This window comes from Scyliorhinus canicula, chromosome 8, assembly GCF_902713615.1.
Source record: "Scyliorhinus canicula chromosome 8, sScyCan1.1, whole genome shotgun sequence".
NCBI lineage: Eukaryota > Metazoa > Chordata > Chondrichthyes > Carcharhiniformes > Scyliorhinidae > Scyliorhinus > Scyliorhinus canicula.
The window spans coordinates 121,902,379-121,924,591 of record NC_052153.1 but is presented as its reverse complement, the minus strand read 5'-3'; the positions used below and the strand labels follow the sequence as shown (position 1 = coordinate 121,924,591).

General features: G+C 49.5%; 1 protein-coding gene across 1 annotated transcript in view; it reads right to left on the bottom strand.

Moving 5' to 3' along the window:
- The window catches only part of pdzph1 (PDZ and pleckstrin homology domains 1), a 103,229-nt gene extending 81,761 nt beyond the window's left edge, over positions 1-21,468 (bottom strand). The window contains exons 1-2 of the mRNA XM_038805158.1: positions 21,210-21,468; positions 14,598-14,692 (exon numbers count right to left, since the gene is read on the bottom strand). Of these exons, the coding sequence (XP_038661086.1) occupies positions 14,598-14,655 (58 nt within the window). The 5' untranslated portion in view covers positions 14,656-14,692; positions 21,210-21,468. The remainder of the gene's footprint in view (positions 1-14,597; positions 14,693-21,209) is intronic.
- Between the last annotated feature and the right edge of the window lie 745 nt (positions 21,469-22,213).

Genomic DNA, 22,213 nt, shown 5'->3' with positions numbered 1-22,213 from the left:
ACAATTAGAGAGGCGAAGTCCACAACATCAGCCCCCCACCTCTCCATCAGCTCTGGCATGTCCGATACCATAACGATCACCACCATTTGGTCCGGCCTGTACTCCACCCCTACAATTTTGGGCAACGTCCCAAACACCGCTTCCCCCAATACTGTTCCAGCTTCTCTCAGCCCCAGAACATGTTCGCCGTCCCCTGCCCGCACTTCTCGCACTCGTTCACCACCCCATGAATAAACACATTCATCCTTGCTGAGTCATATGCACCCTGTGTAGACTCGTGAACTGAATAAAGAACAAATAGAACAAAGAACAATACAGCACAGGAACAGGCCCTTCGGCCCTCCAAGCCTGTACCGGTCATGATACCAACCGTGGCCAAAACCCTCAGCACTTCCTTGTGCCGTATCCCTCTATACCCATCTTATCCATGTATTTTTGAATGTCTTTAATTCATCTGCTTCCACAATCTGCCCTGGCAATGCGTTCCAGGCACTCACCACCCTCTGTGTAAAAAAGCTGCATGCACATCTCCCCTAAACTTTGCCCCAAGGACCTTAAACTATGCCCCCTGGTGACTGACCCCTCCACCCTGGGAAAGAGTGTCTGCCCATCTACTCTATCCATGTCCCTCATAATCTTGTAGACCTCTATCAGGTCACCCCTTAACCTCCGTCGTTCTAATGAAAACAGTCTGAGTCTATTTGGCCTCTCCGCATAATTAACACCAGGTAACATCAAGCTCATCCGCGCGCAGGTGGTAGCATTCACCCTATGCACCGCTTCACGCCACAGACACCAATCTATTTCCACCCCCAGCTCCTCCTCCAATTTGCACTTGATTCTCGTCATTTGCACCGCCCCCCACCCTCCCCAAACCACAATATATATCCAAATCCCACCCTCACCTGACTCATCCGAGAGCAGCAGTAGGATATACCCTAGCAACCTGGGAAACATCCTCCACTCCTTCATTATGTCGTCCCGCACCTGCACGTACCTAAATTCACTCCCCATTGGCAACTCAAATCTCTCCCGCAGCTATTCCAATCCCGCAAACCGTCCCTCCAGATACAAGTTCCTCACCCTCTCTAGACCTACCTTCCTCCACCTCCATCCAGTACATCTCATCCATCTGCCCTGGCTTAAACCTGTAATTCCTGCACAGTGGTGTCTACACCGACATCCCTTCCAATTTGAAGTGCCTCCTCAGCTGATTCCACACCTTGACCGTCGATTGTACCACCTGGCTCTCTGTGTACTTCTCCGGAGCAAACGGCAGTGGAGCCATCACCTCAAGGGGGATCCTCTACAGGACTCTTCCTCCTTCCTAACCCACTCTGTAACCCCCATCCCCACCCCACACCTTCGCCTCACTTTTTCCACGTTCGCTGTCCAATAATAATGTAGCAGGTTCGGGAGCATGAACCCCCCTTTCTGTCTCTGTCTCTGTAGTAGTGCCCTCTTACCCTCGGCACCTTCCCCGCTCATATTCTGAGATCATCGTCGCCAGCTTCCGCAAGAAGGCCTTCGGGAAAAAGATCGGGAGGGCTTAGAAAACAAACAGAAACTTTGGTAGCACATTCATTTTCATGACCTGCACCCTCCGTGCCAGCGTCAGGTGCAATGTGTCCCATCTCTTGAAGTCCCCCCTAATCTCCTCCACCAACGTTGTCAAATTCCACTTGTGCATCGTAGCCCATTCCCTTGTCACCTGGATCCCCAAATACCTGAACCCTTCCCCAGCCACCTGAAATGGCAGTACCCCTAAGTTGATCCTCAGCCTCGCCGCATTCAGCGGAAACATCTCGCTCTTCCCCGCGTTCAAATTATACCCCGAGAAGCTCCCAAACCTCTCCAATATTCCTATGATCCTCCCCATACTCTCCAGCAGGCCTGACAAAAACAATAGATCGTCCGCATACAATGACACCCGATGTTCTCTACTCCCCCTCACAATCCCCTGCAACTCTACTGACCCACTTAGAGCCATCGCCAAGGGCTCAATCGGTAGCACAAATAACAATGGCGACAGTGGACACTCCTTGTACAGCCCAAAGCTTTGTGAGCTAATCCCATTAGTGACTACACATGCCACCGGAGCTGTATGCAACAAACGCACCCACACCACGAACTTCGGCCCAAACCCAAACTTACCCAAGGTCTCAAATAAGTACCTCCACTCCACCCGATCAAAGGCCTTCTCTGCATCCATGGAGACAACAACCTCCGGCACCTGTCCCCTTAACAGTGTCAGTACCACATTAAACAGCCTCCTGATATTACTGGAGAGCTGCCTGTCCTTTACAAAACCCGTTTGGTCTTCCACCACTACCCCTGGTACACATCCCTCCATCCTTCTCCCCACCAACTTAGCCAACACCTTCACGTCAATGTTCAACAATGAAATGGGCCTATACAACCCACACTCTAGCGGATCCTTCTTTTATGGGATTATTGTAATTGACGCCTGGGTCAGTGTCACCAGTAGCTCCCCCTTCTTCAGTGCCTCATTAAACATCCCCAATAGTTGCCATGCCAGCTCTGTTACTGATGGCATATAAAACTCTGCCGGAAAGCCATCTGGCCCCGGAGCCTTCCCTGACTTCATCCCCTAATGCTATCAATCAGCTCCCAGACCCAGCGGCTCCTCCAATACGTTTCCTCTCCTCCTCCAAACTTGGGAACTCCAAGCAATCCAGGAACCATCCCATGTCCCCTTCCTCTCCACCTGGCACTGTTCTATATAACTTCTCTGTGTACCCCCCAAACGCCTCATTTATCTCTCCCGGCTCTGCCACTACCTCCCCCATCTCCATTCTTACTTTTAAGATTTCCTGGGATGCAGCCTTCCTCCGCAGCTGATGGACCAGCATGCTACTCATCTTCTCCCCATATTCGGATTGCACCCCCCTGACCCTCCTTAACTGCCCGACTGCCTTCCCCGTCATCAACCGATCAAAGTGCCTCTGTAACCTCTTCCTCTCCACCAACAGTTCTTTAGGGGGGCCCCCCGTGTAACTCCTGTCCACCTCAACTATCTCATGCAACAGCCGTCCATACTCCTCCCTCCATCCCCTGTCCCCGTGCACCATAAATAAGATAATATCCCCTCGGACCACCACCTTTAACACCTCCCAAACTGGCCACTGACACCTCCCCGTTCTGATTGATTTCCACGTACTCCCCGATCACCGACCTCACCTTTTCACAGAATCCCTTGGTTCTCTGTCCCGTCGCGTCACATTTCCATTTCACCCCGCAGGCGGGATGCTCCGTTACGCCGGCCGGTCAATGTGGGGTAGCCGCTGTTGGGAAATCCCTGGGCTGCCGGCAAAACAGAGCATCCCGCCGGCGGAGAATCCAACCTCTTATCTGTCAACAGACTTGAATTGAGCCTCCATCCTGGTCTCTGCACCCGCCCCTCACTAAGCCTCACTTCCAGCCAATGCGATGCATGTTTGGATATTATGATTCCCGCATACTCCGCCCCCCACCACCCCCAACCGCACCGCCTGGTGAAGTGTTGGCTAGTGTAGACTTGAGAGATGAACAGACACTTCCAACACTGATGAAGGTTCAACTCAATTTTATTAACTAACTTCTAACTAACTAACACACGATGACTGTGGGTCTAAATGATGCTAACTTAAACTAGACACCTAAGCCTTGTCCGAACCAGTTGATTCTCTCAGCACGTGTTGTGAGTCTGTGCTGGGCTGGATGAGATCTTGTTACGCTGAGAGGCAGCACCCAGAATGAGCTGGAACCGTGGTGCCCTCTGCCTTTATAGTGTGTGTATTCTAACTGGTGATTGGCTGCGGTGTTTGTACATGTTGATTGGTCCCTGTGTGTGTCCATCAGTGTGTGTCTGCACCATGATATACTGGTGTATATTATGACACCCGGCTCATCACAAATAAATCAATTCTCAAGTATCCCTTATACATGTTCCAGAAGGAGTATCCCCTCCGCCCTCCTGGGTTCTTAAACCTCCACGGGTCAAACCCATGAACCCTCCCAGCTCTTTGCCATTTTCCCATTGACTGGCTCAACCCTCCACCCTCGGTTGGATCACGCAATTAAAATCTCCACCCTTAATTAATTGGTGCCAATCCAGATTCGGGATCGCTCCCAGCAAATCTCTCACAAACCTCACATCATGCCAATTTGGCGCATATATGAGCTAACACCACCGATGCCCCTTCCAACACCCCAGTGACTATTACGTTTCTCCCCACCGGGTCCCGTACTGCCTTAGCTCCCACAAACCTCATTCTCTGATTCAGCAAAATGGGCACCCCCCCACCCCCCCCAACTTCGAATCAAACCTCACATGGAATACCTGCCCTACCCATCCCTTCCTGAGCCTAACCTGGTCCGTCACTCGGAGGTGCAGCTCCAATAGGAAGATCACCTCCGCCTTCAAACTCCTCAAGTGCGCAAAGACCGGGGATCTCTTAATCAGCCCGTTTAGCCTCTGAACGTTCAACATTACAATTCTTAATGGAGGCCACTCCCCTCCATCATCTGTTATTGTCCCCCTCTGGCTCTGCCTCCACTAATACCACCCTAAATTGGGCCCATCCAAGATGGCCCCCTCTTCGTCTCAGTCTCCAACTCTGCCTTGACGCAAATCCCTCTCTGCCCCTCCCCCCATCTGGCCACCCCTCTCGACCTCCTCCCCCACGTCACCTCCGTTCACCAGCATTACTCGCCAGTGTGGCAGCTCCCGCTCGAAGGTCCTACTCTGCCCTCCCCACCCCCCCATCCGCAGTGAAGAAGATAACTAACATCGCAATCCACCCTCTCCAAAAAGGACATCATGGGGGGGGGGGGGTGAGCAATTACCCCCCCCCCCCCGGTACAAACTTATTAAATTGTAACTCTGCAAAATACAGTTCTCCCCCAGTTTATGGTCTCTTATCAAATATCGGCAACACGGTAGCATTGTGGATAGCACAATAGCTTCACAGCTCCAGAGTCCCAGGTTCGATTCCGGCTTGGGTCACTGTCTGTGCGGGAGTCTGCACATCCTCCCCGTGTGTGCGTGGGTTTCCTCCGGGTGCTCCGGTTTCCTCCCACAGTCCAAAGATGTGCAGGTTAGGTGGATTGGCCATGATAAATTGCCCTTAGTGTCCAAAATTGCCCTTAGTGTTGGGTGGGGTTACTGGGTTATGGGGATAGGGTGGAGGTGTTGACCTTGGGTAGGGTGCTCTTTCCAAGAGCCGGTGCAGACTCAATGGGCCGAATGGCCTCCTTCTGCACTGTAAATTCTATGAAGTTATTTGCCTCTTCTTGCATTTCAAAATAATACTTCTGGCCATCAAATGTGACCCACAGTTTCACAGGGTACAGCACCCCAAACCAAATTTTCTTTCGGTACAGCACTGCCATGGCCCTGTTGAATCCTGTGTGCCTCTTCACCAGCTTTGCCCCAATCTCTTGGTATATTTGGACCCAGTTCCCCTTCCATTTACAGTCTCGTTTCCCCCTGGCCCATTGCAAGATCCTTTCCTTCTCCAAGAATTTGTGCATCTGCACAATCACTGCCTGTGGCGGCTCCCCTGTTCCCGGCCTCTGCCTTCAGGACTTATGGGCCCTGATCACCCCTGGGCCAGCATTACCTGCTCCACCAGCCCGGTCAATATCTTTAACACATATTTTGTGGCATTTGTCCCTTTCACGCCCTCAGGCAGCCCCATGATCTTGCCACTGGCCCTATTTTCTTGCTCTCCACCTTCACCCTCAACGACTTACACAGGTCCCCCAGGGCCCGCACCTCCACCTCCAGGGACACAACCCGGTCGCTCTGGTTGGAGACCATCATTTCCATCTCCCGCAACTTCACCATTGTGCCTCAAGGCACTTTTCCACTTGGTCCAACGCCCTCACAGAGGTGCTACTGCTCTCTTGATGGCCTTTGATCAGTCAACATGCATCTTCTTCCTCTGCTGCTGAAATTCATCTATGTTGAAGCCATCAACTGCTCCATCTGGACCTTTTCCAGTCAAGAATCTATCTACCTCTACATTAAAAATATTGAATGTTGGGGTGGCAAGGTGGCGCAGTGGTTAGCACTGCTGCCTCACGGCACTGAGGACCTGGTTTCGATCCTGGCCCTGGGTCACTGTCCATGAGGAATTTGCACATTCCCCCCACCGTGTCTGCGTGGGTCTCACCCCCATAGTCCAAAGATGTGCAGGGTTGGTGGATTGGCCAAGCTAAACTTCCCCTTAATGAAAAAAAGAATTGTAAAAAAAAAATTGAATGACCCTGACTCTACTGCTAACCGAGAAAGAGAGCTGCAAAGCTTCAGGACCATCTGACTCAGGAGAGAAAAACATTTATTCTCGGCTCTGTCTTAAATGGGAGGTCCTTTATTTTCAAAGTGTGTCCCCTAATCCTAAAAGTGAGCACTGTGAGTTCATCCACTTTACGTTCAAGAAAGCCAAATTGCCATGTTTCCTTAATAGTGAGAAACAAGGAGCTTTGGGGAAGCAAAGAGATTTGAGTTTCCAAGTACATAAGTCCTTAGAAGCTAGTGCACACGAACAAAGAACAAGTTCAGGCCCTTTGGCCCTCCATGCCTGCGCTGACAAGCTGCCCGTCTAACCTAAAACCTTTTACACTTCTGGGGTCCGTATCCCTCTATTCCCATCCTATTCACGCATTTATCAAGACGCCCATTAAACATCACTATCGTACATGCTTCCATCACCTCCTTCAGCAGCGAGGTCTAGGCACCCACTCCCTCTGTGTAAAAAAACTTCCCTCGCATATCTCCTCTAAAATTTTCCCCATCACAACTAAGCCTTAGTCCCCTAATATTTGACTCTTCCACCCTGGGAAAAAGCTTCTGACTACCCACTCTGTCTATGCCCCTCATAATCTTGTAGACATCTATCAGGTTGCCTCTCAACCTCCATCGCTCCAGTGAGAACTGACCGAGTTTATCCAACCTCTCCTCATAGCTAATGCCCTCCAAACTAGGCAACATACTGGTAAACCTCTTCTGTACCTTCTCCAAAGACTCCACATCCTTCTGGTAGTGTGGTGACCAGAATTGAACACAAGTGTGGCCTAACTAACTAAGAATTAATCACAAATTTAAAAGTCAGGAACTGATGCACCAGTTGTATAGAGCCTTGGCAGATACAACCTGGAATACAGTGTTCAGTTATGGGCATCTCAGATTTCACAGCTGGTATCGAGCTGATTCATCAGAATGATACCCAGGCCAAAATATGAAAACAGCTGCTTTGGCAAGGTTTGAATGCCTTTAATTTACATGTTGAGAGATGACCTAACAATGACAAAGGATTGATGCTAATACATTATGTACTTTTCTCTGGTGGAGGGACCTAGAACAGGCAGGCCATGCCAGCTTCGCCCACATCCCAAGAATGAATCAAATAAAAAAAGTTCTACTGATCTCACTGATCTGCTTCCCTTCTTATCTTTTTTATTGCTCCTAAATATTTTAGAACCTGTTATATCTATTTTCATATATGTTAATTCAAAACTCACCTGGTGCAACAAAGTAGAGGTCCAGGGTATTTTAACACCTAGGTTGCCAGGTGGGAAGCATGGACATTTGTGTGTCCTGGAAGCAGCCTGCTGAGACCAGTTAAATGGTGGATTGGCTACTGGGCTATCACCGGTAGGAGCCCTGGGATTGGAGAAGTGGGAGCAAGGTTGAGGCAGGAGAGTATTAAGAATTCCTTGTAGGGCAGCACGGTGGCGCAGTGGGTTAGCCCTGCAGCTTCATGACGCGAGGTCCCAGGTTCGATCCCGGCTCTGGGTCATTGTCCGTGTGGAGTTTGCACGTTCTCCCCGTGTTTACGTGGATTTCGCCCTCACAAACCAAAGATGTGCAGGGTAGGTGGATTGGCCACGCTCAATTGTCCATTAATTGGAAAAAATGAATTGGGTACTCTAAATTTATAAAAAAAGATTTCCTTGTGGGACCTGGAGGAGCAAGGCTTCTTGTTGAGTTTATAAATTTGGAAAATTATACCATGTTTTTTGTAACATTGTAATGTAGCTAGCCTGTAATATTATTGATTTGTGCATGTTAATCATGTGATTTTTGTTTGGGTGTCATGATATCTAAATCTAGCTTCATCTCAGCTACTTTTAAAACCTCGGTGATCCCGCCTCTACTCCCTCCTGGACCAGCCTCGGCTTCCATACCAAACACGCCCCAGGTTTACTTGACTGCTCCAGGTTTCAGCTGAAGCACACTGTGGTAGTCGGTATTAGGGGTATTGCGGTACCTAGGTTGGAGGTATCTGATGCTATAAGATCATTGGTGTTGGAAGTACCTGATGCTGTAAGATCATTGGTGAAGCCTGCCTGCTGGTACCGCCCAATAAGGCGGGGTATAAGAGTCTGTGTTTCCCTAGCTGCTGCATTCTGTACCTGCGCTGGTGGGGGAAACATCTAGTTCAGTAAAGCCTTCAATTATCCTACATTCTCGCTTCGAGAGTTATTGATCGTGCATCAATTTATTGACTAGATTTGAAGAATGGAGCTCCGCATCAAGCCAGAGTGTCTGCAACTTAGCCCCCACACGGCAAATTCAGCGCCGACCTTTAAACACTGGCTGGCGTGTTTCAACGGATACATCAGGACGGCCACAACTACACTCACGGAGGACCAGAAACTGCAAGTTCTCCACTCATGGGTGAGCCCAGAAATCTACACGCTCATCGAAGACGCGGACCGTTTTGAGGCCGCGATGACCCTGTTGAAAGGACACTGATGTGTTAGGCAGGTTGGGTCGACGTGGACTGCACTTGATGACAGACTTCTAACACTGGATAAGATTTAATACAATTTTATTTAACGTACTAACTAATATACATGTTCAACTGTGGGTTGACACTATACTGAATTGACTGGAGACACAGTACTAGCCTGACCAGACTTACTAGCTACCGCATGGTGTTTGCACTTGCTAGCTCATGGACTCTGACTGTCTCAGTGGCTGGGTCCAGAGAGAGCGGGAAACCTAGGGCCCTCTGGCTTGATAGTGGTAGTATCCTGTCTGGTGATTGGCTGCTCTGTTCTGTGTGCTTACTGGTCATCCTGTGTGTCAATCACTGCCTGTCTGCACTCCATTATATATATAGGTGTATATTATGGCAGACACTACATCCGCCCAATAAATCAATTTACGCCCGACATCTTCTCGCTACCAGACGACAAATTCCGGGGGAATCGCTAGACGAATTCTACCTTGCACTGCTGGTACTAGGTAGGAACTGTGACTGTCCGCACGTTTCAGCCAACAACCACACCGAACTTTGAATCCGGGACACCTTTGTTGCAGGTGTGCTGTCCTCTCAGATCCGCCAGCGGCTGCTGAAAAAAGAGACGCTAAGTCTCAAGGAGGCACGGGCCCTCGCAAGCTCCTTAGACATAGCCTCCCGCAACGCCCGAGCGTATGTCCCTAACCACGTGGCGGCCCCATGGGCAGCGTGGATCCCACCCGCACCCGATTCCGATGCATCCCCCAACCCCCCACAGGCTTGTGCCGCGCAGCTGCCAGGCAACCCCGGGGGGCCCCGATGTTATTTTTGCGGGCAAGCCAAGCACCCCCGGCAACGCTGCCCAGCCCGCTCCGCAACTTGCAAGGGCTGTGGGAAAAAAGGGACATTTTGTGGCGGTATGCCAGGCCCGGACAGTCGCCGCTGTCGCCGGGGGTGACCTGGGTCCGTCGCCATTACTCTCATCGCAGGCCACGTGCAAGCCGTGGGCACCGCCATCTTCGGTCCCGCGAGCCACGTGTGGACCCCGGCCACCGCCATCTTGTTCGCCAGAGACCACGTGCGATTCATGGGCGCTGCCATCTTGCCCACCCCCGGCCATGTGCGACCCGTGGGCGCAGCCATCTTGGCTGGAGTCTCAAGACTCTGATTCGGATGACCGCACACCGCTCGAGGAATCCCACCAGCTTCTGCCACGACTCGCCTCGGTGATTCTGGACCAGTCTCGGCCCCGAACTCTTTCAACCGCTACGACGACTGTACTTATCAATGGACACAAGACATCCTGCCTGATCGACTCCGGGAGCACAAAGAGCTTTATACACCCCAAAACAAAAAGGCGCCGCTCACTCACTATACACTCAGAAAATCTCCCTGGCCTCCGGGTCTCACTCTGTAGAGATCAAGGGGTTCTGCGTAGCTAACCTCACAGTCCAGGGAAGAGAATTTAAGAATTTCCGACTCCACGTCCTCCCTCACCTCTGCGCTGCCACGCTCCTGGGATTGGACTTCCAATGTAACCTCCAGAGCTTAACCTTTAAATTCGGCGGCCCTATACCCCTCCTCACTTTCTGCAGCCTCGCGACACTCAAGGTCGACCCACCTTCCCTTTTTGAAAACCTCACCCCTGATTGAAAACCCGCCGCCTCCAGGAGCAGACGGTACAGTGCCCAGGACCGGACCTTCATTAGGTCAGAAGTACAGCGGTTACTGAAGGAAGGTATTATCGAGGCCAGCAACAGCCCCTGGAGAGCTCAAGTAGTGGTTGGAAAGACCGGGGAGAAGCACAGAATGGTCATCGATTATAGTCAGATCATCGACAGGTATATGCAGCTCGACGCGTACCCTCTCCCCTGCATATCTGATTTGGTCAATCAGATTGCACAATACAAGGTCTTTTCCACGGTGGACCTCAAATCCGCCTACCACCAGCTCCCCATTCTTCTGGACGACCGCAAGTACACTACATTTGAAGCAGATGGGCGGCTCTACCACTTCCTAAGGGTTCCCTTCGGTGTCACAAATGGAGTCTCAGTCTTCCAACGGGAGATGGACCGAATGGTTGAATGGTACGGTTTGCGGGCCACGTTTCTGTATCTCGACAACGTCACCATCTGCGGCCACGACCAGCAGGACCACGACACCAACCTCCGCAAATTTCTCCATACCGCCAATCTCCTTAACCTGACCTACAACAAGGAGAAATGCGTATTCAGCACCGATCGTCTCGCCATACTCGGCTACGTAGTGCACGATGGAGTCATAGGCCCCGACCCCGAACGCATGCGCCCCCTCTTGGAGTTCCCCCTCCCACACTGCCCCAAGGCCCTGAAACGTTGCTTGGGTTTTTTTTTCATATTACACCAAGTGGGTCCCCAATTATGCGGACAAGACCCACCCACTAATCCAAACCATGGTCTTTCCCCTGTCGATGAGGCCCGCCAGGCCTTCAGTCGAATAAAGGCAGACATCGCAAAGGCTATGATGCACGCAATTGATGAATCCCTTCCCTTCCAAGTCGAGAGCAACGCATCCGACGTAGCTCTGGCAGCCACACTCAACCAAGCGGGCAGGCCCGTGGCCTTCTTCTCACACACCCTCCATGCCTCCAAAATCCGCCATTCCTCCATTGCAAAGGAAGCCCAAGCCATAGTAGAAGCTGTGCGGCATTGGAGGCATTACCTGGCCGGCAGAAGATTCACGCTCTTCACTGACCAACGGTCGGTAGCTTTCATGTTCGATAATGCACAGTGGGGCAAGATAAAGAACGATAAGATCTTACGGTGGAGGATCGAGGTCTCCACCTACAACTACGGGAAGCTAAACGAGCCTCCTGATGCCCTATCTCGCGGCATATGTGCCCACGCACAAGTGGACCGACTCCGGATCCTCCACGATGACCTCTGCCACCCGGAGGTCACTCGATTCTTCCATTTCATTAAAACCCGCAACCTGCCCTACTCCATCGAGGAGGTCAGGACCGTCACCAGAAACTGCCAAATCTGCACGGAGTGCAAGCCATATTTCTACCGACCAGAGAATGTGCACCTGGTGAAGGCTTCCCACCCCTTTGGATGCCTCAGCATGGACTTCAAAGGGCTCCTTCCCTCCACTGACCGCAACACATACTGAACGTGATTGACGAATACTCCCGGTTCCCGTTCGCCATCCCCTGTCCCGACATGACCACTGCCACTATCATTAAAGCCCTCCACAGCATCTTTACCCTGTTCGGTTTCCCCGCCTACGTCCACAGCGATAGGGGGTCCTCCTTCATGAGTGACGAACTGCGTCAATTCCTGCTCAGCAAGGGCATTGCCTCAAGCAGGACGACCAGTTATAACCCCCGGGGAAATGGGCAGGTGGAGAGGGAGAACAGAACGGTCTGGAAGACCGTCCTACTGGCCCTACAGTCCAGGAATCTCCGAGTCTCCCACTGGCAGGAGGTCCTCCCCGATGCACACCACTCCATTCGATCACAACTGTGTACCACGACCAACGAAACACCTCATGAACGTCTCCTTGTCTTCCTTAGGAAGTCCTCCTCTGGGACCTCGCTCCCAACCTGGCTGGCAGCTCCTGGACCCATTCTGCTCCGCAAACATGTGCGGGCGCACAAGTCGGACCCATTGGTTGAGAGGGTCCACCTCTTTCATGCTAACCCTCAGTACGTCTATGTGGCGTACCTTGACGGCCGGCAGGATACGGTCTCTCTTCGGGACCTAGCGCCCGTTGGATCCCCACCCACACCCCCCTCACCAACCCCACCCACCCTCCCACCGGCGCACCCCACGGCTGCCCCCTTCCCAGGGGGATCGGTCCTTCCACTGGTTCCACCCAGGGGTGATGAAGCTGAAGAAGCCACGCTCCCGGAGTCACAAATGCCCGAACCGGCGCCTGCATCACCGCCAAAACTGTGACGATCAGAGAGGACGAGCAGGGCCCCCGATCGACAAATAGCTTCATTATGAAATGTACCTGTAAATAAATACCTGTAAATAATTTTTGCGACATGTAAAAGGCAAAACCCTGTACCACCGACGGGTACCGCCATAACCTCCACCACTGTATAACGCAAGACCACCACCCCCGTCGGACTCTTTTTTTTTAACAGGGGTTGAATGTGGTAGTTGGTATTAGGGGTATTACGGTACGTAGGTTGGAGGTACCTGATGCTGTAAGATCATTGGTGTTGGAGGTACCTGATACTGTAAGATCATTGGTGAAGCCTGCCTGCTGGTTCCGCCCAGTAAGGCGGAGTATAAGAGTCTGTGTTTCCCTAGCTGCTGCATTCTGTACCTGCGCTGCTGAGGGAAACATCTAGTTCAATAAAGCCTTCAATTGTCCTACATTTTGCTTCGTGAATTATTGATCGTGCATCACACACAAACCCTGTGCTCTCCCTAGTAAACTCTCCCCTCTTGCATTCTCCTGAACTCCACCCTCACTCCTACTCCCTGGCTCACGCCTAACTGCTAAAGCCTGGGACCCAGTGGAATGCTGCTGCAGACATGACGTGCAAATTTGAAGGGTACTTGGTTTTCAATTAGGCTATTCGATTGTTTTTGTCAGGATGGGGGTGACATTGGCAATATGCATTTTTGCCTGTCGACAATTGCCTGCTAGTTATATAATGAGTACTGACCGGGTGAGAGTGGAAGGTTTCTGATTCTGAAAGTTTCTAACTGCCAGTTCACAATTTACTGAATTTTCTTTCAGGATTTCCAGTGGCAGCATTTGAGCTCACAACTTCTACATTCTCAAAATCTAACTATAAGCTCTTCACCCAAACTGGGTGGGAACTTCTTAAAAAAATGGTATTCCCTATCGTGTATGTCTCAATTCTTGTCTTAACACTCCCCTGGTTTCCAAGAACAAAATAAGACTTACATCAAGAAACTCAGATCCAGCCTCTCTCCAGCACGTTCTTTCCATCGTTGGTTTTAGAACCTACCTCAGTTCCTCTCCCAGCGATAAAGTCAATCATTCCCCTACACGGTCCTAGTCCTTTGTTCCAGTTTAGAGTTCAGATCCTGGGTTCTCTGTCACCATCCTCGGCTGCAGTGTTTCTATGACAACCATCACCGTGGCTTAAGATCATTGCAAAATCAGCAGGAAGATCACTAGGCCAGGACATGACCTCTCTGCAGTCTCTGGTCCTGATCCTGCCCTTTTCCAGACTGTATCCTCACTCCAGTTTCTCATGCACCATTGCATTTCTCAATAAACACTCGGCAGCCTTTCCTATCCAGATTTGTGCACTTCACACTTGGAATACGCAGAAACCCTTTAACCAGGCACACCTTTACTCTCACCATAAAGTCAATCCTTCGATACAGTAAAAACATGCAAAATTCGTAAAATTGGCTAAGCATGTGGAGTGGCAAAAGGATGGGGATTGCTTAATAAAGATGGACGAAACAGAGAACAGGACAAACTTACAAAACCTGAGGCAGAATGAAAAGAGTTGAAGGCAGAGAGACAATTAGTGAAAGTGTACATGAGCCTTATCATAAGAGGAAGAATGGAAGATATGCAGATAAACGTACGAGACACAAAGAAATGGAGGGCAGGAGAAATTAGCCACAGGCAGAGAAACATGGCTTTCCTGTTTATTTTTGTTCAGAAATAATGCCACAACATCCACTATTATCTATATTGGTGTCAAATGTAAACAATTCAGAAGAGTCAGAATCTATCATTTTTGTAGATGATTATTTAATTTAAATAATCTGTTGTGCAATATTCCATCTTTCACTGTCCTTTATCTTTAGCTGTATATTAACATTGATGAATGTCTACAAACAATCTTGATAGCATACTTACTCTCTTTGGAACTGGAACATTTTCTTTTCCTACTATTTCTTCTCCTTCGCCGAGTCATCTTCAGGGGAGCTGAAGGCTTCCGTATATGCCCAAATCTTTAGATTTTGAAATTGTACACAGAAACGTAAGTAACAAGTGATGTTGCAATAATTAGGAGCATAAACTTTATTTTTTTCAATTAGTAGTAATTTTATATGATTTAATCACACTAAATAACAGTGAATTAGTCGTGGCTCTAACCCGTGTTTTTACATTTTTTGCTGAATGTGGATTCACTGGTTCCACTGTTGTTCTCTGACACCAGTGTGGGCTGGACATTTACTTTTTTTTTAATAAATTTAGATTACCCAATTATTTTTTCCAATTAAGGGGCAATTTAGTGTGGCCAATCCACCTACTCTGCACATTTTTGGGCTGTGGGGGCGAAACCCACGCAGACACGGGGAGAATGTGCAAACTCCACACGGACAGTGACCCAGAGTTGGGATCGAACCTGGGACCTCAGCGCCGTGAGGCGGTTGTGCTAACCACTAGGCCACCGGGACATTTACTTTTACTGCTGTTCCCGATCTAACACTTCTGGCAAAATAAGGAAAATTGTGACGCAGTGAAATCGTACTATAAATTGACGTTGAAAAATAGTCTGCTCTGTTTTGATTAATCTTGACAGTTCTTTTGCTAGTACATTTTAATATACTTTTGCTGAATTTTCTCCACCACTTAGCAATCTGTTCAGAACAGCAATCACCCCCTCCAAATCACATCAGTTAATTAACTGAACTATAATCTTCAGCTTATCTACTGTGAAGACATATTAACACTGACATGGATGAAGCTGTGTTAAACGTCTTGACACACGTCAGTATTCAATATTATTTCTGTATTTTTCTGAATGTTGTCATTGAATTATTAACAACCTCTCATTCTTAATATCAAAGGAACTTGGAAGGTTTTACCTCAAATAAAATCAACAACAAAATCATTAACTTTCATTAATATAGCAACTTTAACAAAGGTAAGTGCGTTAAGGTGCTCTATGGGAGTATAATGAGTCAAACTCTGACACTGAGCCAAAGGCGGAATATTAGGAGTGAGGAAAAGCTTGGTGAAAGAGGTTTTAAGGGGGAAAGCGAGGTGGAGAGGCAGAGTGGTATAGAGAGTGGTCTAGTGAGCTGTGCCAATAGGGCATTAATTCCAGAGTTGGAAGAAAATGAAGTTCTTGGAGGACTGTATGACAGACACAAGCTTCAGAGATGGGTGAAGGTACAGGGGACGACAATGATGAGATTTGAACGTGAGGATAAGAATATTAAATGTGAGGATCTGGCAAACTGATGCTGGCCAATGACACGAGGATACTGAATGAATGAAATATGTTTTGGGCAGCAGAGGTTTTTTATTAAATTCAGAGTATCCAATTTGTTTTTTTCCAATTAAGGGGCAATTTAGCGTGGCCAATCCACCTACCCTGTACATCTTTGTGTTATGGGGGTGAAACCCACGCAAACACAGGGAGAAAGTGCAAAATACACACGGACAGTGACCCAGGGCCAGGATTGAACCCAGGTCCTCAGCACTGTGAGGCAGCAGTGCTGACCACTACACCACTGTGCCACCCAGGCAGCAGAGGTTTGAATGAGCTCACGTTTAAGGAGGGCGGAAAGTGAGAGGACGGCCAGGAGAGAATTGGAATAGTTGAGTCTGGAAATAACAAAACTATGGATGAGGGTTTCAGCAGCAGCTGACTGAAGCAAAGGCATGGAAACATGGGCCTGAATTTTTAGGATAGTGGGAGGTCAGCCCCCACCATCCACAGTTAGCAGAGAACACATCCCGGCTGACTCTGTCAGGCCCGGTGCCATTCAGCACTCTAATGAGCATTGATTATCGTAGGTCGGGACCTCTATCCTCATTTCAGCATAATTCCCAACGTGGAGAAATGCCGGCCAGTCAGATTGTCCGGCAGATCTCCCGATCCCCAAACACAGCACTGCAGTGGAGTCAAAGAGCCACTGCAGCAATGTGCCTGGACTAAGATTCGGCACATGGAGGACAGGTAAGTGACAGGCACCCTGGGGAGGGTAGGGTAGTGAGGGGAAGGATGTGCAGAGGTCTTCTGGCTTTGAGTGGAAGACTGTCCCAATCAGATGGAGGTTTGATACGGTGCCACACCCTCCACCCCTTGCGACCCAAGGTGTAAGTTGATAGTTTTTCACTTTTGCCCCTTCATCTGTCATTCGCCCGCCAGCCTGAATATTGAGACCTGGCAGGAAAAGACCCTTAAGGGCATTTAAGTGGCCACTTAACAGCCTTAATTGGCGCAAAGGCAAACTTCCCTCCCCTGCAAGGCCCTGCCCAGCCCATCATGAAATTGCTTCCAGCTGGGGGGGGGGGGGGGGGGGGGGGGGGGGGGGCAAGGGAGTGGGATCCCTGAGGGAATATTGTCCATGCAATTTCATGCTCCCCAACCACATCATAACCTGTTGGGAGGTGGGGAGGGTAATATTAAGGCTGTGATATTATAAATATGGAAGTCGGCAGCGCTTGTGATGGAGAGGATATTGGAACAGACAGGATGAAATAAGGTGTTAAAGTTGTAGACAACACTGTTCAATTTGAAATAGTGGCTGGGGAGGGGAATGAAATTAATCTCTGTGGCTTGTCCTCCCAATGTTTAATTAAATCAATTTTCAGCTCATTCACGATGTTGGACAAGTCAGGTGACAACACAGAGCCAGTGGATGGAATTCGAGAGATTCAGGAGATTCTGAGCCTACAACTGGATAACTAACAGTGGGCCCAGGTGAGGGCAGTGCCATTCAGCTGGACATCGGAGGAGAGGCATTGTGGTAGGACAGTATGTTCACCCATGTCAATGAGAGTAGTGCGGTCAGGAAGGATGTGGAGGGATAGTGCAGCACGGACGTAAAGCGGCTGATTTAGTGGGCTCGTCGTGCCCAGCTTGGTGTTGCAATGAGGTTATTGAGCCTGATGAAAGCCTCTCATGAGACTTGTGACGCTTGAGACGTCTCTCAACAACCGTCGCAATCTGGATCATGCCCGTGCAGGGCGAGAGCCAGAACAGCATATTTAAATTAATTTATAAGGCTCATTTAAATATACACATGCCAGATTCTCCCAGCGCACGGGAGCTAACAGCCTTACCAGTCAGGCCTCGCCAGGGCACTGTTTTGTATTGGCCCACACAAACGTGGACCAGGTGTAACAGCACCTGGGGAGAGGGGTTTCCCCAGGCCATAGGAGACCCTGGGGGGTCTGGGCCAGGCAGGGTGGCACCCTGGCTCTCCCCAGGCACTTGGGCACCTTAACACTGCCAACATCGCAACTTGGCACTGCCACCTGTGCACTGCCGAGCTCCCTGGGTGGCACTGCCAGCCTGACAGGGGCACTGGCAGGGTGGCACTGCCAAGCATCAGGGGATGAGGGAAGTATGAAGGGTGGGGGGGGGAGGGGAGCTGACAGCCGGGTATGAAGGGGCCTTATAAACGTTTGGGGGGTTTGAAGGGTGCAGTCCTGAAAGGGGGTCGCGGAACTGGGGGTGAGGAGGCTGAAAAGGGGGGACCTCAGCCATCCCATAGTGGGGTGTGGGCTTGTGGTCTGGGGGTGTGGGGAACCCTCAAGCACATTTGGAGATCATGGCATTCTTTCAAAATGGCAGCCTGTATTCTGAAGAGTCAGTCTGGCCAGTGACTTCAGCTTCCCAGTGATGAAAATGTCTAATGAGAAACTCCCCAGCCCAAAATAAATGACTAAGTGCACGTTCTAATGACTGCCCCACGCCCGACTCAGGACATGATGTCGCCGTTAAATCTCACAAGATGCGTCTTGCGCGATTTACCCAGCTCGTCAAGCTTCGTGATGTGGATGTGAGTGGGACCTAAATTTGCATATTCAAGTGAGTAGCGATCCTCACTTGAATGTGTCTACGCCGGATCTACGCAGCGCTCGGGATTAAATTCCCTCGTTTAGGGTACTCCGGAAGGTGTTATTTAGCACTGGTCTCCACAAACGTGGACCAGATGCGATGGTACTTAGGGGGGGTTCTCCCAGGTCATTGGAGGCCCTGGGTGGTTGGCCTCTGGGCAGGTGGTAGTCTGGCACGTTGATGCCACTTGGGCACGTTGACACTGCCAGCCAGGCACCATGGCAGTCCTACTGCCAGGGTGCCCATGTGCTGCTGGCAGGGGCACTGTCAGTGTGCCAGGCTGGCAGTGCCAAAATGCCCAGGTGTTATCTTGTCCTTGCCGGGGGATTGGGCCTGGAGTGCCCTGCCCGCATGAGGTGCGGTGAGGGGGTGCTCGAGGACCCCCTAATTGATAAGTTGGGATGTTGCAAGAGGCTGCAGGGGGTCATGTTCGGGAGGGTGGGGGGTCGAGGAATCAGGGCGCCACTAGTGGAGCTCCTCAGTGCAGGAAATGAAGGTAAGTGGGCCTCAGCGAGGCCTTCCTCACCGAGGCCCGAGAAAAGAATAGAGTCATTTAATAGTGGGGTCGGTCTCAGTGCTGCAAGCACCAGGAAACACACCGCTAAATGAAGCCGCAATGGGACTCTGCTTTTTATGTTAAATTGCGCCCTTCTGTGGGTGAATACCAGTGTGGATCGCACCCCAAAACCCGCTGGGAAACACCTCGCCAAACTCGCCCAACATAAAATGTTTTGGTTGAACCACACCCAAAGAGACTGTTGCAGGGCTGTAAATAAACCATTTAAAGAGATTGAGATTGGAGTTACAGGAAAGATTGGAAAATATTATAGAGGCAAGAACTTTATTCAAAGACTTTAGAGAGGAAAGCAACATTGATGATGGGAAGTTAGTTTGAAAAAGCAGCAGGATTAAGGTGGGAATTTGAGAAATTGATCAGGACTGTAATTCTGAAAGGGAATTGAAGAGTATTCGAGGAAATGTTTCCAAAGTCACATTACACGATGGCCAGAATCAGAAGCAATTTGGGACCAAGAGAGCAGGTGGGGGCTCTTGGGGACATGTTGATCTGAAGGAGGCCAGGAGAATAAATAGGATAGAAAGGTGAGAGATTCAAACCCAACAGGGTTTGTTCTTCGGGCTTCCTGCAAAACGAGCTCCCCACTTGCACTGGACTAGTGCCAGCAGTGGCTGAATGAGGCCCTTAAGTGGGCATCAATTGCACTCTTCAAGGTCTCAATTGGTGGTCATGATGTGGAGATGCCGGCGTTGGACTGGGGTGAGCATAGTAAGAAGTCTTACAACACCAGGTTAAAGTCCAACCGGTTTGTTTCAAACACGAGCTTTCGGAGCGCGGCTCCTTCCTCAGGTGGTGGGGTAGGAAGGCAGTCCATGAGCAGGAGTGGAAATGCAGTGGGTTCCCCACCTACAACCTTCCATCTGATTAAATGCTGCCCCGCCACCAAACTTGCTTCGGGAGAGGTTTTAAATTCTGCCCTTCACAATAATACTTTCATTCATTGGGTTCCTCCGTAGCTGTCGAGAGATATAATCAGTTGCACCTCTAATCTAACTACAAATCTGACATGTTGATTCCACTTTCGGGGAAATGTAGTGACAAGGCCACCAATTTCAGCACCTGTGGGAAGGTAAATTATTTTCGTCACCCCAGGAGGCAATGGTTACATGGGGTAGAAAATAGGGAGAGTGGAATGCTCCTGTAAATTTGTTTGGGTTGAGGACTCTGTCGCTGATATTCCCCAGACTCTATACCAGGTTGTATATCTGTAAAGGTCATGGGCTGAACTTTATCGAAAGGGCAGAGGTTCCACTGCTGGGCCTGAAAAAACTGCAGCTCCTGTGATAGGGAGCCTGAAAGAGTCTCAGGTAAGTTGGGTAAAGCCGAGGCCTATCAGCAAGGCCTAGGAGCCCCTCATCGGGCCATAGAGTGCCCATAAAGGATAAGGCCTCCTGCCCCTACCCCACCCACAGAGCCCACTGGGAGCCCACCATGTTTGAAAATGCCTCTGGGAACAGTAAGTGGCCCTTAATTGGCCACTTTAAGTGGCTCAATTGGGGTCTCCAGGCTGATCTGCCAACTGCAAAATGGCAGTGAAAAGACATCTGGTGTCCCACCCCATCCATGCGGATGCATTCCTGGGCCATTTTGCAGGTCTTTCCACTTCCCTGCCCATCTGCAAAAGGCTCAGAGAATTCTGGTTAATTCTCTAATATCAGCCACGATCAGGTCTTAGGGGTAGCAAAGGCCTGAGGCAAAGGTGCCCAAATGCAACTCAGTTGAGATTTATGGGACCTGATGGTAACAGGAAAAAAGGGAAAGCGAGTGGGAGAAAGGGTGACCGGAGCATCTCACAAATATCCCGGGTCATTCTCCATGTGGAGTTTGCACATTCTCCCCATGTCTGTGTGGTTCTCACCCTCACAAACCAAAAAAATGTGCAGCGTGGGTGAATTGGCCACGCTAAATTGCCCCTTCATTGGAAAAAAAAAGAATTGGGTACTCTAAATTTATTTAAAAAAAGATATAACATTAAATGCAATATCATATCAATACCATTTAAATTTAGCAAGACAGTAAATTTGAATTTCACCACATTAACAATATTATTTTGCCTCGCATGTCCATTAAGTCCGATTATCTTTCTTACCTCGTTGAACTTGGCTGGCTCCTAAATGCTGCAAGATTGGTTTCTGTGGCAACCCATGCCTAACCGCCGGCAACAGTTCTTTTGATTTTGAAATTAGAACAAAATTCAGAAGTTCGCCTTTTCTTATTTAATAGCTTCCAGTCAAGTACGAAAAATCCCCCCTGGGGAAATGCAGCTGAGGATTCGGGAGGTGCGTTTCTGTGGAAGCAATCGCGGCCAGAACATTTTTATTTGTCTCTCTTTGCTTGGTCCAATTTCTGTTTCTATTTTCGTCTCTAAGCCCTGAAGCTGATTACTTGGCTTAATCCTTCAGAGTTTAAGAAATGCTCTACCTGTATCGTTCCCTGTGACTGGTGTACTTGTTACTCAAAGCTCTTCTTATTTAATGGAAGAGCTGCAATTATCAGGAAAGGCGACAAAGCAACAATTAATTTTCTTGCTGCATCTGCCTATTCTACTGCCTTTATTGTTTTCCAGCCTCTTTAACCTGTTTGTCTGGTGCAAAGTAAAATTTCTGGCATGGAAAACACAGATTAAGGGCCAGAAACAGACAGTGTAAGAGGACACTAGATGCAGCAGCCCAGGGGTGGTGCTGTGTTTTTGGGAGTTTTAAAAATCTATATTTTTATTCAGAATTTTTTTTCAATTATCACATCGAGAATAGTGAGCAAATTTATATCACTTTTATAAAAATATCCCCTCAACACAGCCTCTACCCCACCTACCCACCCCCACTTTATTTGCTGATGGCAGCCTGTTCCTTAAAGAAGGTATTGAACATAGAACATAGAACATAGAACATAGAACAGTACAGCACAGAACAGGCCCTCCGGCCCTCAATGTTGTGCCGAGCCATGATCACCCTACTCAAACCCACGTATCCACCCTATACCCGTAACCCAACAACCCCCCCCTTAACCTTACTTTTATTAGGACACTACGGGCAATTTAGCATGGCCAATCCACCTAACCCGCACATCTTTGGACTGTGGGAGGAAACCCGG